General features: G+C 37.6%; 8 protein-coding genes across 8 annotated transcripts; 4 read left to right on the top strand and 4 right to left on the bottom strand.

Moving 5' to 3' along the window:
• Positions 1–334: 334 nt before the first annotated feature.
• On the top strand, positions 335–1,354 carry oma1 (metallopeptidase Oma1; the record flags this gene model as incomplete). The annotated part of the gene is made up of 1 exon (XM_056182047.1): positions 335–1,354. The coding sequence occupies one exon, from the start codon at positions 335–337 to the stop codon at positions 1,352–1,354; it is 1,020 nt and encodes a 339-aa protein (XP_056037346.1).
• A 319-nt stretch (positions 1,355–1,673) lies between these two features.
• On the bottom strand, positions 1,674–1,979 carry SOMG_03255 (mitochondrial protoporphyrinogen IX importer; the record flags this gene model as incomplete). Its single annotated transcript, XM_056182046.1, has 1 exon — positions 1,674–1,979. The coding sequence occupies one exon, from the start codon at positions 1,977–1,979 to the stop codon at positions 1,674–1,676; it is 306 nt and encodes a 101-aa protein (XP_056037544.1).
• A 339-nt stretch (positions 1,980–2,318) lies between these two features.
• On the bottom strand, positions 2,319–3,566 carry pcs2 (phytochelatin synthetase; the record flags this gene model as incomplete). The annotated part of the gene is made up of 1 exon (XM_056182045.1): positions 2,319–3,566. One exon carries the CDS (start codon positions 3,564–3,566, stop codon positions 2,319–2,321), a length of 1,248 nt encoding a protein of 415 aa, XP_056037546.1.
• A 796-nt stretch (positions 3,567–4,362) lies between these two features.
• SOMG_03253 (uncharacterized protein) lies at positions 4,363–5,250 on the top strand (the record flags this gene model as incomplete). Its single annotated transcript, XM_056182044.1, has 1 exon — positions 4,363–5,250. One exon carries the CDS (start codon positions 4,363–4,365, stop codon positions 5,248–5,250), a length of 888 nt encoding a protein of 295 aa, XP_056037343.1.
• A 4,078-nt stretch (positions 5,251–9,328) lies between these two features.
• On the top strand, positions 9,329–11,453 carry avt3 (vacuolar amino acid transmembrane transporter Avt3; the record flags this gene model as incomplete). Its single annotated transcript, XM_056182043.1, has 4 exons — positions 9,329–10,242; positions 10,285–10,471; positions 10,515–11,209; positions 11,261–11,453. The coding sequence occupies 4 exons, from the start codon at positions 9,329–9,331 to the stop codon at positions 11,451–11,453; spliced, it is 1,989 nt and encodes a 662-aa protein (XP_056037344.1).
• A 549-nt stretch (positions 11,454–12,002) lies between these two features.
• SOMG_03251 (mitochondrial calcium uniporter regulator) lies at positions 12,003–12,691 on the top strand (the record flags this gene model as incomplete). Its single annotated transcript, XM_056182042.1, has 2 exons — positions 12,003–12,220; positions 12,265–12,691. 2 exons carry the CDS (start codon positions 12,003–12,005, stop codon positions 12,689–12,691), a joined length of 645 nt encoding a protein of 214 aa, XP_056037341.1.
• A 163-nt stretch (positions 12,692–12,854) lies between these two features.
• On the bottom strand, positions 12,855–13,826 carry aru1 (arginase Aru1; the record flags this gene model as incomplete). The annotated part of the gene is made up of 1 exon (XM_056182041.1): positions 12,855–13,826. One exon carries the CDS (start codon positions 13,824–13,826, stop codon positions 12,855–12,857), a length of 972 nt encoding a protein of 323 aa, XP_056037342.1.
• Positions 13,827–14,478: 652 nt separating this feature from the next.
• ste24 (ER membrane protease Ste24) lies at positions 14,479–15,984 on the bottom strand (the record flags this gene model as incomplete). Its single annotated transcript, XM_056182040.1, has 2 exons — positions 14,479–15,798; positions 15,970–15,984. 2 exons carry the CDS (start codon positions 15,982–15,984, stop codon positions 14,479–14,481), a joined length of 1,335 nt encoding a protein of 444 aa, XP_056038863.1.
• Between the last annotated feature and the right edge of the window lie 208 nt (positions 15,985–16,192).

Raw genomic sequence — 16,192 nt, 5'->3', positions numbered from 1 at the left:
CTCCTATCTTGCTTACAGAGTTCCTTCTCTCCTAACCGCTCGTCGAGGTGAGTTTTTCTCTTTATGTCTGTTCCAACGAACGTGCCTTCAGCTACTTCTTCCTCCATCCCAGGTCATTTTCAAACCAAATTGAATTAGAATCGAAGTTGAAAACAACACTATACTTTTTACAATTCAATATTCCTTTCTTTTTCGTTTCTATCGTCTTCCATTCTAATTTTTCTTAGTGTAATCCAGAACCCCGATACAATAATATTCTCTTATCTCATAATTTACTAACACCATCGTACATACTCAAAGTCTGTCATATTTTAAATTCTCCTTCTTTTCAGGAATGATTCGAAGCAAGGGAAATTCCCTTCTTTTTGCTTTTTCTCGTTCAATTCAAAAACAATCTCCTTTCTTATTCAAAAGACCTGTCCCCAAGTTTCAACAAGTGACGAAAGCTAGACATTATGCTTCCTTCCCCAATTGGCCTTCCAACGGGACTGGCACTAAAAGGTATCGGACATTCAATCCAAATCCAAGAGACAAGCGATTTCAGTTAATCGTTGGAGCACTCGTCGCAGCTGGTGGGGCTTACTACTTTACCCATTTAGAATACGTTCCAATTAGCAATCGCAAACGCTTCAATGATGTGTCATTAGATTTCGAACGAAAGATGGCTCAAAGTGCTTACAAGGAAATCATGGCCGAGTATGGAGATCGTATGCTGTCAAGCTATCATCCTACAACGTTGTACGTTTCTCGAGTACTAAAAAGGATTATCGCTGTTTCAGGGATTTCAGATCTGAAATGGGAGTTGCATGTCATTCGAGATCCTTCAGCTAATGCATTTGTGCTTCCTGGTGGGAAAGTGTTTGTTTTTGAAGGAATATTACCCATATGTCAAAACGAAGATGGATTAGCTGCGGTTTTGGGACATGAAACGGCACACCAAGTGGCAAGGCACTCTTCAGAAAAGATCGCTTTTACAAGAGCTATTACCTTTGTCTTTTACTTGTTAGCAGCTTCGTTGGATTTGTCTGGACAGTTTGCTCATCTCTTGTTAAACTTTGGACTACTTCTACCATTTTCCCGAAAAATGGAGGGTGAAGCTGATTACATCGGATTGATGTTGATGAGTCAGGCATGTTTTGATCCCGAAGCTGCCAAGAGTATGTGGGAGCGAATGGCTGCTGCAGAATCAAGCATGGGCAGTACACTTGCTTTTGTTAGTACCCATCCTTCCAGCGAAAAGAGAATCCGTAAAATCCAAGAGTGGTTGCCGGAAGCGAAAGGAAAGTTGGAAACTAGCGATTGCTTTCATCAAACATGGCCACAATTTCAGGCTTTCAAAGAAACATATTGGTGATGAGAAAAAAAATTCTTCCTTGCAACACTAGATAGCCAAAGTCTTTTTTCTGCAGTTAGGCTAAGCTGTTCCAGATTTTTGTGCATCCCTGCTACAGAAGTGTATCAACTAAGCATACCAAGATAGAACAGCAGGTCAATGCATAAACTTACGATACCGTTACGATATTATTTATGGTTTTCTTTTTTTATAGTATTAGATATGCGCTGAATGTTATTATCAACTTGATATGATGAAAGGAACTTTAGACATTTATAATTGTCAAAAGTTCTTCATTGCATCAACACAAGTTTTATATAAGAGAAATATGAGCACAAAATTATACCCATTGCTTGTAGTAGTAGGCCGTAGAGGCAGCACCAATAACAGTGAGCATTAAAGGAACAGGCTTTTTGGTCTTTGCCAGACGAGGAACACCAGATGCAAACAAAAATGCAGATCCTGCCAAGGCAAGAGGAACACCGTTAGCAGAATCTTGGTTCATGAGTCGGGAAGAGTACAAATAAACAGCACCAAGACCAACACCTGCGATGAGAGAAGCTTTGCTTCCTTTGCTGAAGTAGCCCTTAGCACCACCAAGGGACAAAAGACCACCCAAAACTAAAGCAATTTGATCGGGAGACATAATACTTCAAAAACCGTCGAAAATAGACAAATGCTTTTGATAGGAGTTTCGTCCGAGTAGATTTACTCTCGCGAGCAAGCTTGTCATTTGTTACCTAATTGGCTCAAAGGTGTTACTAGATATTGCAAGTAATTCTACCAAAGTTTTTCGTTTGCATATTTTATTATCTTTTCTTTTCTCAATTTTCGGTTTCAATGGATTCAATGACTTAATAAAAAGTTCAAATGATTGATAAAAAGAAAATTAATGATAATCGCAAGCCCGAACACACAAAGCTAATCTAATTTTGATGTACAACAGAATAGGAGAAAATAAATAAATAGATACCAAAAAAAGGTATTACAAACTTTTACAACAGTCAGAAGCAGAACAAGGTTTGTCAGCTTTGCAACATTGAGTAAGACTTTCCAGCTGTTCTCTTAATACAAAAACCTGAGTCTGAATTTCGTTGATGTCGATTTCCTTCAGGTATGGGATGAGTTGATTTAACAGGGTGGGATGGCAGTCCTTTTGAAAGATGGGCAATGAAAAGATCGACCAAAAAGCCAGAGTCAAATACTTTGCATCTGAATTGGTATTTTGGGAGACAAGTTTATAGGTATCAGTACTTTCAAGGACATTGCAGAAGTGCTGGAATTCTGCCGATAAGGAACTGTTGGATCGCTGTTGTATGAGCGGTATGGATGATTGATTTAGGGAATCTAAGCGAGCAATCAAATCCTGCACGGACTTTGCACTAGCAACCCCATGATGAATGTGATTCGACACATTTTTCCAACTGTACTTATTCAAACCAACCGTGAACACGCCTACTGGGTGTCGCATAGATTCCAATAGCACATAACCCCTTGGCTGACCATTTGTGGCATCCAAAGGAAACATACTTTGGTACATCAATTCCAAGCCTACCCAGTAGCTGGGATACTTGAATCTGGCAACATCTAAAATTAAGACTTTGCCATCTGTTTCACTATACCCACCCACGGGACTAAAATGACCATCTCCTGTTTGTCCCAGTACTTTACGACTGAAAGAAATTGCCATGATCTTGTCCTCTTGTGTAGAACAGATGGTGAGGTCTTTGATGAACTCTTCAAAGGAAACGTCTTTCACACATTTTGTCACAGTTTGTAAACCATTGCACTCTGCTAAACAAGAAAATTCCTCGAGAGTAACCCCGTCTCTTTCTATATCCTTCAGTGAACGGCAACAATCCAGCATGTTTTGATCATACCAACGCCAAGATCCCTTCCACAAGCGACCTGGGTCTACCTTTAAGGAATTAAGGATCATACACAAAGTACCTATTCCACAAAAGGCTGGTTCGTTTTGAGTAACCATTTGTTGAGCCAACGAAAAGTAATTTTCCATGTGACCTTCTTGAAGTGCTCTTAAGAATACCTGCTTGCCTGCATGTGAGTCGAATGCCAAGCATTGAGATGGGAGAGCTCTTTTATAAAACGTTTTATTACTAAAGACCGGTGGCTGAGCAGGTGCAGACATTCTTTCTTTTACAATGTTTGGCATAGTAGCAGCAACTTTTGAGGACGTTATGTATCTTCGTACGCTTTGTCGTACAACACTCATGCAAACTTTAAGAAGAAAAGAACCAAAAGCCAAAAAGTAAAATGAAGAAAATTCCAAAAAAAAAAAGACTGTTTGTAACTCAAGAAGAGTACTTACGAAGAATAGAGCATCAATTGCAACAAAAAGATAATTGTTTTACCTTTGATAAGAAATACCTTGAGTATTCAAGTATCCAATCTATTTAATTTTAAAAATTCACCACAATAACCCAGATTGCCTTGAGAGAATGGTTTTGTTCACCAATTCGTCCAAATTCCTCTAGATCCTCGTTTTGCAAGATTACAAATACAAACTATAGGTTATAATAATCTTTTCTATTTCTTACTTTTATTTGTCATAACCGGTATACGATATTACTAATATCTTGATACAATAAATGTATTGTATTATCAAATACGTTATTACAAAACTAAATTTTCATTTTTGCCATTAAAAATTTTATAAATCTAGAACTAAAGTTATATAGAAGCTGACTAATCCTAGAAAGATATATATACCTCTAATGGAAAGCTCAAATCTTCAGATTGGAAGATTTGACTGATCTAGCTAAATAAAATTGTTCATACAACTTACTTAGTGAATCAGATCCCTGGAAGCTGTTACTATTCTTCTATAGTACAAAAGTATCCAATTTAAAAGTCAAAGATACAATTTTATGAATTGTTATTACTTACATCTTTTCCACTGAATACTTATTCTCATAACAAGTGAGATTCGTCCTGTGACAATTTATCTTCCAATCTCTAGGTGGAAATAGTTTCGTTCAATTTCAAATTAAACAAATAGAAATACGGAAATGGATTCCGGAAGTGTTGGGAGTGAATATGTCGTTCAACAAATGCAGGCGCATATGCAAGCGCAAATGCAAACACAAATGGAAATGCACATGGATAATATGCAAAACGACTATAACAAAAAACTAGACTTTTTGTCCGAGCAGATCGCTGCTGTAAATCAGGAAAAACTAGACAGGTCGATAAACCGAATGGACCTTGAAGAAGATTTCATCCCAGAAATACCGATGGACATTATAGCATTGGTACATGAACATTACGGGTCCATAGCAGACTCATATTTAAACATGATTAGTCCGCTTAACCCTGGAATATTTGAGCCATCCGAACAATCCGTGGCAGTTTTTGAAAAGAACATGCAAAGTATTTTTGGCTACTTACCAAAAATATTTCCAACCGACCGCGAGAAAATCACGTTCTTATATTTTAAATCCCCAAAAAACTATCAAAAACAGATACGAGAATTGGTGAAGACTCCCGGACCTCAGAGGAATTTCGAGAAGGTTTTTCAACAGACATTTCTAAACGAGAAAGAGAAATCTTGGTTTCATCCCATCCCTAAATATTTATCTAAAGGAGCTCGTGGAGAATTAAATGTTAGTGAGGTTCAAAAATGGCTTGACGGATTGGATAGGGAAACAATCGAGAAAGCCATGATATTCGCGTTTCATTCAAGTTATTTTAGAAATGAACTCCTCAAACATAATTACGAGCATGGAAATTTCGCCGCAGCCGTAACAACAGTAAATAACCTGGTTCGATATAACAAGTCTCAAAAGTCAGAAAAAGGATACCGTCCAAATTTCCGGCAGACAAAACCTTTTCTTGGGAAAGAAGGAAACAATCAGGATAACCCCAAAACAAGAATGAAACCAAAATCCAACGAATGACTAAACCAGAAGAACAAGTCTAGAAGAGATGAAGTCGTCTCTATAAACAAGATCATTGCGGGAAATCCACAAAAACACTACGAAAAGCAATCTTCGCAATATCAAGATGTCAAAATTGCAAACCTCAAGGTCAATGCATTGATAGATACTGGCGCCAACGTATCCATCTTGAGAGAAGACCTGGCTAAACAAATTACGCGTAAATTCAATAAAGAAAATCGAACGTTTTTAGGAATAACAAACGACAAACTTCAAGTTAAAGGAAATTTAACATTGCCAGTAGAAATCAATAAACGAAAGTTTTACGAAACGTTTATAATTACTCCGACTTCAGAAAACGAAGTTCTCATCGGATGGAGCCTCCTGAAAAAATTGGAAAGTTTAGACTTTTTATATGGCAACAAGACAAAGGAGGAAAAGAATAACAACAACAAGGAAAGTCTAAAAGTTGAAGATATATTAAAATCATTCAACAAAGTGTTCACAGAAGTTACAGACATTCCTTTACCCAGACACTCAGACAGTGATTTAAAAATCGAACTCACAAACGAACTACCAGATTATGCACCGAAATTAAGGCCATATACACAAAAAGAATCTGCAACAATAAGAGAAAAAGTACAAGAATTATTAAGTCAAGGCAAAATTCGCGAAAGCTCGTCAAATTTTATGTGCGCTCCACTAGTTGTACCGAAAAAGGGAACAGATAAATATCGCATGGTTATAAACTATAAACCACTAAATGCAATCACTAAGAGAGACAAGTATCCATTACCAAACTTTGAAGAAATTATAAATTGCCTAAGCGGAGCCAAAGTTTTCAGTACGATTGATCTAAAAGAAGCATATCATTTACTTAGAATTCGAGAAGGTGATGAACGAAAGACAGCCTTCAAGACACCTTTTGGAGCATTTGAATACAAAGTAATGCCCTTTGGATTAACCAATGCGCCAGCAAATTTTCAAAGGTATATTAACAAAGTACTTTTTCCATACCTTGGAATTTTCATTATCGTTTATCTGGACGATATTCTGATATTTTCCTCTTCAGAAAAAGAACACGAGGAACATTTACGAAAAGTATTTCAGAAGCTACAAGACGCAAATTTATACGCAAATCGAGAGAAATGTACCTTTTTCCAAAAGAAAGTCAAATTCTTAGGTCATATCTTCTCCAATCAAGGACTTGAGATTGACCCAGAAAGAATTCAAGCTATTACAAATTGGCCTGAACCCAATACGTTGCGACGCCTACAATCTTTCTTAGGTTTTGTTAATTATTCCAGACGATTTATGCCGAATCTTTCAAAATTGGCACGACCGTTATATGATTTAACAAAAAAGAATGTCAAATACAAATGGACCGATCGTCATAAAGAAGCCTTTGTCAACATCAAGAAAGAATTAGAAAACGTTTCTATGTTAAAACACTATGATCCAACAAAAGAAACTCGATTAGAAACTGACGCTTCCGACTTTGCCATAGGAGCCATCCTATCGCAGAAACAAGAAGACAACGTTTATCATCCAATAGCTTTCTATTCAGAAACATTCACAGATCGTCAATGCATTTGGCCAACATGGGAAAAAGAAGCTTATGCAATTATTGCTGCTCTCCGAAAATGGTATCATTTCTTAGCTCACACAGAAACACCATTTCAAATATTAACGGATCACAAGAATCTAACATCTATGTTTACAAAAATTCGCACAGATACTCGTTCCAAAATCAATAGATGGGCAACAGAATTGGAACTATACAATTTCGAAATTCAATATCGACCTGGCCGAAAGAATGAACCAGCAGACGCAATCTCACGTCGCCCAGATTATAAAGTCGCTGCCGTCAATCAACTAAGTGAGACAAATTATCTAACAAATGTTTTCGATTATGTTCGCAAAGAATACTCCAATCACAAAAAGTTCCAAAGAATCCTAGATGAAGACAACGACAATCCGCAATATACAATAATAAACGGCCTCATCATTAATGATAAAAGACAAATTATCATCCCAAAAGTTCCACAACTAGTTCAGTTGATATGTTATCAATTCCATGATCATCCTATTTCAGGAGGACATCGAGGAAAACTGTCCACAACAAATCGCATTCGCGAAAAGTTTTATTGGCAAGGCATGACAAGCGATATCCAAAAATATGTTAAAAATTGTGATATATGTCAGCACAGTAAAACTCGAAATCACCAACGCTATGGTCACTTACAACCACTGCCCATTGCAGAAAAACCGTTTCAACATTATTCTATGGATTTTATCGTTGGATTACCAGTATCTCAAGGTAAAGATGCCATCTTAACAATTGTTGATCGTTTCACCAAAATGGCTTGGTTTCTTCCTTGTAATACAACCACGACCGCAGAACAACTGATTGAAATGTTCGAAGATCACATAGTATCGGTATACGGCAATCCAAGAGATATCGTTTCCGACAGAGGACCTGTATTCATTTCTGATAAATGGAAACAATACCTCAAAGATCATAAAATAATTCTCAAATTATCTTCTGGATATCATCCACAAACGAATGGACAAACTGAGCGTATTAACCAAATAGTAGAAACATATTTACGTTGCTATATGCACGACAACTTGGGAAATTGGGCTACATATTTGAAGAAAGCACAGTTATGTTATAACTCTGCTGAACATAGCGCTACCAAAGTAAGCCCTGTAAAGGCCGCATTTGGTATACAACCTATACTAACAGAATGGGATTTGCAATTGATAAACGATCTCGGTACATCATTTTTATCCTCACAAACAGAACCTGTTCACGAGATCAGAAACCACATACGAAAAGCAAATGAACGTTATGCAAAATACTATAATCGCAAGACAGAGATACCGCCGATATTCAAATCCGGTGACCAAGTACTCATTAAGAATGGTAAAGTGGGATTCTTTCATCAACACAACAAACTGGAACCAACGTTTGTTGGACCATTTGAAGTTAAAAAGAAAGTTGCAGAACACAACTATACTTTAAATTTTCCTCGTGAAATACGAAGACGATACCCTGCATCATTTCATGTGTCTGAACTCGAACCATACAACGCAGACTCACATGCAAACAACTTCCTAGCAAACATAACTATCGACCGTATATTAGACGTCGACAACAACCAAAAGCCTTCGCTTTATTACTGTTTATACCACACGAAACTGTCAAACGACTACCTTCGTTCAGTCACTTGGATCCCCACTCATATTGTTCAACAGAAAGCAGATGCAAAACTCGTTGAATTTAACCACAGCGCTTCATCTCAATAGAACCGCAAGGAAAACAAGACCTTTCAATTCAAGGAAGTGAAAGCGTCTTAAGAGGGGAGGTGTCATAACCGGTATACGATATTACTAATATCTTGATACAATAAATGTATTGTATTATCAAATACGTTATTACAAAACTAAATTTTCATTTTTGCCATTAAAAATTTTATAAATCTAGAACTAAAGTTATATAGAAGCTGACTAATCCTAGAAAGATATATATACCTCTAATGGAAAGCTCAAATCTTCAGATTGGAAGATTTGACTGATCTAGCTAAATAAAATTGTTCATACAACTTACTTAGTGAATCAGATCCCTGGAAGCTGTTACTATTCTTCTATAGTACAAAAGTATCCAATTTAAAAGTCAAAGATACAATTTTATGAATTGTTATTACTTACATCTTTTCCACTGAATACTTATTCTCATAACAAGTGAGATTCGTCCTGTGACATTATTCAAAAAAAAAAGAAGGAAGAATGAATTCGTCTGAAGATTTATAGAGAACTATTGCACTTAGCAAGTTGGCCAACACTAAAAATCGATTGATTCATTTTAGGTGACAATGTACTCTTGCTCATTGAGTTCACTTAGTATTATAGTTTTCTACTAGATACAGCTTTAGAATTCCCTTAGAAGTGGTATTTTTGATATTTATTGAAAACCCCAATGATTTAACGATTTTTACTTTTACTCAGCAGTTTAATTGAAAGGAATCGTAAATCTAGATCAAATTTTTCAAATTATTCATAACAATCGGCATTCTCTTTCGAAAACGGTGCTGAAATGAGTGCACCCAAGTCAATAAACATCAAAAGAAAAAGCAGCGAAAGCAATAGTAACAATATCGTTGGATCGTACTCAAGCAGACGATCTCAGCAGATTAATCGCTTAACTCATTCTCCTATGCAGGAAGGATTTCTTTCTCAACAAAATGATATAAAGGATTTGCTTCCACAAAATGACACAGCTTCTTCTCAATCAAATTGGCTGTCGAGTCGCCCGTCTGAGCATGAGAGACCCATGTACACAAACTATGGTTCTCTTGCACGTGAGGAAAGAGTACCGCACCGTTTAGGACAAGTTTCTGATGATATGTCAACCATAAAAGACGCAAATATTGTTCGCCGTCATTTGAACACAAAAGTTTTAAAAAACGACGACGAGTTTTCGTCCTTACATTTGCAAGGTGGTGATGTCCACCGACAAGTGTATCGTTGGCAAGAAGAAATGGATCAGAATCAAGTTATACGCCGTGGGCGCTCTCGCTCCTTTTCAACTTTAAACCCTAATTCTAGCGATATGGGTAGGAATATCCAGGAGCTGAAACAAGCAGGCGGTATGCGAAGAGATTTCCTTCTAAATCGACCTAGCAGCCTTTCTATAGGAGCCCCTAGCAACTTATCTGTCCAACCAAACTTCTTAAATAGAAATTTTATCGAGTTTCTTTCGGTTTATGGTCATTTTGCAGGTGAAGAATTGAGTGAAGAAGATGAAGAAGAGGAAGAAGATTTTGCCATGCCCAGACGTGTTCCTCCATCGATGATCCAATCTTCTGATACGTTAGAGCAAGAGTCTTTGCTTGGTTCTCAACAAATCCGTCATAAAGCACTACCAAAAGGTAGTGCTTCTAATGGGAAGGCTGTCCTTCTTTTACTGAAATCATTTGTCGGAACAGGTGTTCTTTTTCTGCCTAAAGCGTATGTTCTTCATGTTTTTGTATTTTATTAACGTATATGTAGTTTTTTACTGGGCGGCCTTGTCTTTTCTAGTATATGCTTGTTGGTGGTGGGACTCTTATCCCACGTCTGTTTTCTTCTTCTCATTGAAACGCGATCGAAAATACCTGGGAGTTTCGGTGACATTGGTGGCACTTTATATGGCCCCAAAATGCGATTAGCAATTCTAACTTCCATTGTTGTATCTCAAGTGAGTTTATTTGACAACGTAATATATATTCTAATCAGTTTAGATTGGATTTGCTAGTGCATATATATCATTTGTAGCCAGTACATTGCAGGCATGCGTTCGAGCTGTTGTTGCGTCGCACAAAGAGTACCATGTTGCCATCTTTATATTTCTGCAGTTCCTTGTCTTTGTGCCTTTGTCAATGATACGGAAAATATCAAAACTCTCGGCTACTGCATTGATCGCCGATGCCTTTATTCTTCTTGGAATTTTGTATCTTTACTTCTGGGATGTTTTTACTTTAGCAACGAAGGGCATTGCTGACGTAGTTTTGTTTAACAGAACAGACTTTAGTCTATTTATTGGCGTTGCTATTTTCACATATGAAGGTATTTGTCTGATTCTTCCAATACAAGAACAAATGGCAAACCCCAAAAATCTTCCTAAAGTGCTATCAGGAGTTATGCTCGCTATTTCACTTTTGTTTATTTCAATTGGTGTTCTTTCGTATGCTGCTTTTGGCTCAAAAGTACAAACAGTTGTCATCCTTAATATGCCTCAAAGCTCTTTTACGGTTGCCATCCAGTTTCTTTATGCTGTGGCTATTTTGCTCAGTACACCATTACAGTTATTCCCTGCTATAGCTATTATTGAACAGGGAATATTTACGAGAAGTGGTAAACGTAATCGTAAAGTGAAGTGGAGGAAAAATACCTTGCGTGTATTTATTGTCATTTTTGCCATTCTGGTGTCTTGGGCGTAAGTTTTAATCCATTTATGGTTTTCAATGTTACTAACTAAATATAATAGGGGCTCTTCTCGTTTAGACCAATTTGTCAGTATGGTTGGTAGTTTATGTTGTATACCATTGATTTACATGTACCCTCCCATGCTACATTATAAGGCATGTGCAACGACGTGGAAACTTCGCGCCCTTGACGTTACCATGTGGGTTATTGGTTTTGTTTCTATGGTCTTTACGGCATATATGACTTTACTCTAGTTTATGAAGAAGTTCACTTGTTTATTATATTATGAACTTAAAGATAGATTGAACTTCGCCGAGTTATTTAAGATTCTTTATTGTTTTTTCCTTTAGATTAGGTCTTTGATTTTTTGCTCTCAGCCAGATGATACTGACAACAATTTATCTTGGTTATAAGCATCCTATTTAATTATTTTAATTAATGAAACTTACTCTGTTCATGAAAAGTGAGTCCTGCGTAACTTCTCAGAATGTTTAGGAAGTGTGTCTGAACTTTCCGTTAGTACTCAAAACGAAAGGACAGCATAGACAAAAAGAAAAAGAAGAAAGTTTTATTCAAATAATCAATCATTACCGAACATGTGTTTCATAGTCTTCAAGGCACGGAGAGTATGGTGTTGACTTTTCTCCCTATACCATTCCATTCTGTTTACAACAGACTAACTGACTTTTTGGCAAACTTGTGTTCAAATTCCAAGCATGCTTAATGAAAACTAATTTATTTTAAAAGAAAAATTGAATTGAAGATAAAGCATCGTTTCGGTCTAGATCTCGGGCGTCTAAGTCATGTCAAGGATACTAAGAAAGGAAGTATTTCGTGGGTTCGGTGCAGTTAACCCTAATGCATTTAGACCCAGCATACCATCTTTTAGAAGACTTGTAGCTTCTTACGAGCCAAGTCAAGCCGTTATACGGGAATCCACAGCTCGATTGGTGCAAGCTGGATATACGCCAGACAAGGCGAGAGCGTTCACAAATCTAATGCAAGGAATTACTGCAGAAGCGTATGTTATTTAGAAAGAATTAATTGACTAACTAGTTGTATTAGACTAACTGAGTTGGAGAAAAACATAGGATTCAAGGCGAAGCAAGATTCTGTGTCGTTCCAACAGAAAAAGACGTTTATCCAAATCCGAAACTATCTAGAGACGATTGAAGAGCAAGAGTTTGACAAAATTAGACAAGACTCGCAATCACTCGTAGGGGAAGCTGAAAAAATAAAATCGTCCGTCCGAGACGATGTTAAGTCATCGCTCGCAGAAGTACGATTAACACTCAACTTGGAAAAAGGACGGATGAAAGATGCAGGACTTCAAAAGAATAGCTCTGTTCATGAAACGGAGCAAAAAATCATCAAGGAGGTAGATCTATTAGCTGATGAGATTAAGAGCATGAAAATTCAAACGAACCAGTGGTTTATGGGATTTCTGGGAATTCTTTCATCGATATTACTATTAATTTTGTTTTACTTTTAGTTAAAGCACTCCTTGATTAGCACTGACGAGATTTATTGATGTATTCTAATTTCTAATGAAACCAAACGAACCTCCAAAAGCCTAACTTTCTAGCTAGCATAAAAATAATTCATTAATTAATATATCTTTTAATAACCACAATGGCCATTAAATGTTTCCAAACCTAAAGCAAAGTTTGACCCAAGCTTGTACGGATGATGGATCGAGCCAAATTGACGGTGGCTTTGGTGTCTTCCTCATTGCCCAAGCGAGGGTTGACCTCCATAACATCGATGGCAACCAATGTGCTAGTTTCAGCAGTGGCCTCGCAAATATACATGGCTTCACGGAAAGTCAAACCACCTGGGACACGCGTACCGGTGGAAGGAGCAACCGCTGGGTCGCAAGAATCAACGTCAAAAGACAAGTGAACAGGGTGACGGTTGCCGGGATTAATATGCTCCAAAGCCATTTCAACGACCTTAGAAATCCCGTACTTGTCGACGTGGTGCATGGTAAAAGCAGCAATGTTATGTTCACGAAGGAAGGCACGTTCTTGAGGATCCAAATCACGGAGACCAATAAAAGCAAGACGCTTTTCGTCGATGACGCGCTTGGTCCAAGCAAACTCGGGAGGAACAGGATCGGCATAGCCAAGAGAGAAGGCTAAAGGGCAGCCGTGAAGATTCTTGGAGGGAGAAGATTCTGGGGTGTTGATGTCAGCGTGAGCGTCAATCCAAAGAACAGAGGCATCGTCGTAGACAGATTGAACACCCTCAATAGTACCCATGCCCAAAGAGTGATCACCACCAACGTTGACGACAAGACGTTCTTGGCTCAATTCGCTTTTGACAGTGTCGCGCACCTGGCGGCATACATCGCTAACGTACTGAGGGTTCTTGATGGTGTCCTTGCTAGGACCCTCGATCTGGGGAGGGGTCTTGAAGGAAGGGTTTTGAATGTAACGAACAGAGTAACCCAAGTTTTCCAAATCATTTTGAACACCGGCCTGTTCAATCAATTCAGGAGCGTCCTCTGTACCTTTCTTGGGCTGACCACCAGAGAAGGGCAAGTTAATAATAGAAACCTGGTTGGTTTGAACAAATTTGTTAAGCATGGAGGGACGATGAGGTTGCATTGGGTAATTCTCTTCCATATTTCAATGGTTTGCTTCTTGTTTTCTTTGTTATGTATGAGACGACTTCTTCTATGGCTGGTGGATGGTGAGCAACGATGTAAAAAGGTATCCTAGTTTCGAGAAGGTAGAACAATACAATGCCTATTATAAAAGTTTAAGACTGTTTTTTCTATTGGTAATTTTCATCCGCTTATTCAATTTTATTCTTTTTCGCACTTATATTTCGGGGTTTTGCGGAGCTTTTAAATTTTATCTGATGGAAATGACAAATGACTTGTGCTTTGGTTTTGGTTTAGAGCTTCGCTTAAAAGCCAATCATGTACTAGTAATGGACCTTTCTGGGTTCCTTAAGTCCAATTAAAAAAGGTTATGGATAATCTGATAGTTTTTCGGTATTAATTGGCTGGACGAGTTTGTTTACAAATGACGACATATATACTTCAATAAGAAACAAAAATAGCTACTGTACCAGTATGCAAGTAGCGATGGAAATGGTTCGAATTGACAGGTTTCTAAAGTTTTGTTTTCTTCTTTTCTTTTTCAACTTTTCTCTTTGATGAAAATGATACAAACAAAGGGGTTGAAACATTGGATGGATTAAAAAATCTACTACATCGGAAATCATAACTATTCGTTTCACCCAGGGAAGCAAGTAGAAACTATTTCATGTTCATTCGTTCTTTTTCAGGTCCATATAGTTAATAGCAGCCAATCGATCTGTCAAAATGGGATGGCTGTGATGATAAGAAGTATAAAGAGGATCGTACTCCAAAGGCGAAAGGTTATCGTTGTGGATACGAATCAATCCGTCTCCCAAATCTTTAGCAAGACCAAGCTTCTTGGCAAAAGCATCGGCTTGATATTCACAAAAGCGGGAAATTTTATTAGAACCATATGTCAAAAGGGAAGACATGGGACCAAGGGCGTCGGAAAACAATAAAAGGCCAATAATTACGGGCTTCTCCTTTGTAAAGTCGAATGCTTCGTAAAGACTGTTGTTACGCAAAAATGCTGCAAACATGAAGAGCTGTGCAAGACTCATGCTGTAATCTACTAAAGTGTGAATCATGTTGTGCGACAAGTACCAGTGGCCAAGTTCGTGTCCCAAAATGGCAAGCAATTCCTCTTCAGTGTGATTCTTTACCAAGGTGTCAAACAACACAATACCCTTATTCCAGGGAAGACCGTAGAAAAATGCGTTGGAGTGAGCTGAACGGCGACTGGCGTCAATTACATAAAGGTTTTTCAAGGGAAATTTAATAGAGACAGCAAGATCTTCAATTTTTGAACGTAAAGAGCCCTGTTCCAAAGGAGTAAACTTGTAGAAAAGAGGCATGATAAGAGAAGGTGCAATGGATTGCAAAACCAAACCAAAGAGAATGTAGGCACCCCAAGCATAGAGAACAAAGTTATCACCAAACTTCATGGTAATCTTCACAAACATGGAAACCAGAAAACTCATTAAAGCACCGCCGATAGTGAGCTCTTTAAAGAGGTCCATAAAGAAAATTTTCAAGGTGGACTTGTTAAAGCCGTATTTTTCTTCAATTCCAAAGGTAGAGTACAGAGAAAAAGGGAGTTGGATGAGACTAGAGAAGACAGTGACAGCAAATAAAAATACACAGGAGTGGGAAATAGCGACGGACAAACTAAATTTGGAAGCAGAGGCTGCCAAGTGATCCATCCAAGGAAACTTTGTGAGACTCCACAAGTAAGAAAGACCGTTAAATTTAATTAAGAGAAGGTCAATTACCAAGGCAAAAGTAGAAGTAATTGTGCTCAAAAACGTTTTATCTCTAGCGTAAGCTAAAGCTTTCTGATATTTCTTTTCGTCAACATGTTCTGCCAAAACTGAGGGTGGATTATCTTTCAACAAGTAAGGAGCCTGTCTACGTTGCAAATATAGATCCCACACGTATTTACCAATCGAAAAACCGGCAATCACTGTTTTCCAAGGAAATCCTGGAAAGTCCAGGATATGCATTATTTGCTATACAAATCTGTTAGGACAAGAACAAAGGATTTATATTCAAAAGTGAAGCTGCTTCATCATTTTCACATTTGGTATGGTACTCTATTTTATAATTCATTTTACTTCAGCAAATGAAGCGAATAGCTAGAAATAAATTGCTTTTTCCACTTTCGGTCGTCGAAAACATACCTGAACAATCCCCATTCTTTCTGTATTAGAAATGGAGAAATATTTTGATGCTAGCAAAGCGTGGTTGTTGGTTAAAGTACGAGTTCGCTACAGGGTTTTTAGGTCATAACCCAATTTCAATGTTCTAACTTTTCTAGCTATAATCGTTTATAGTTTCATAATTTTCTTATTTCTTTTTTTAAAAGCATTTGCATTTTGGAATTCTACTTCTTCGACACGTCCA

This window comes from Schizosaccharomyces osmophilus, chromosome 2 (genome assembly GCF_027921745.1).
Source record: "Schizosaccharomyces osmophilus chromosome 2, complete sequence".
NCBI lineage: Eukaryota > Fungi > Ascomycota > Schizosaccharomycetes > Schizosaccharomycetales > Schizosaccharomycetaceae > Schizosaccharomyces > Schizosaccharomyces osmophilus.
Note: the sequence above shows the minus strand (reverse complement) of the source record. Positions and strands in the feature narration are given on the sequence as shown.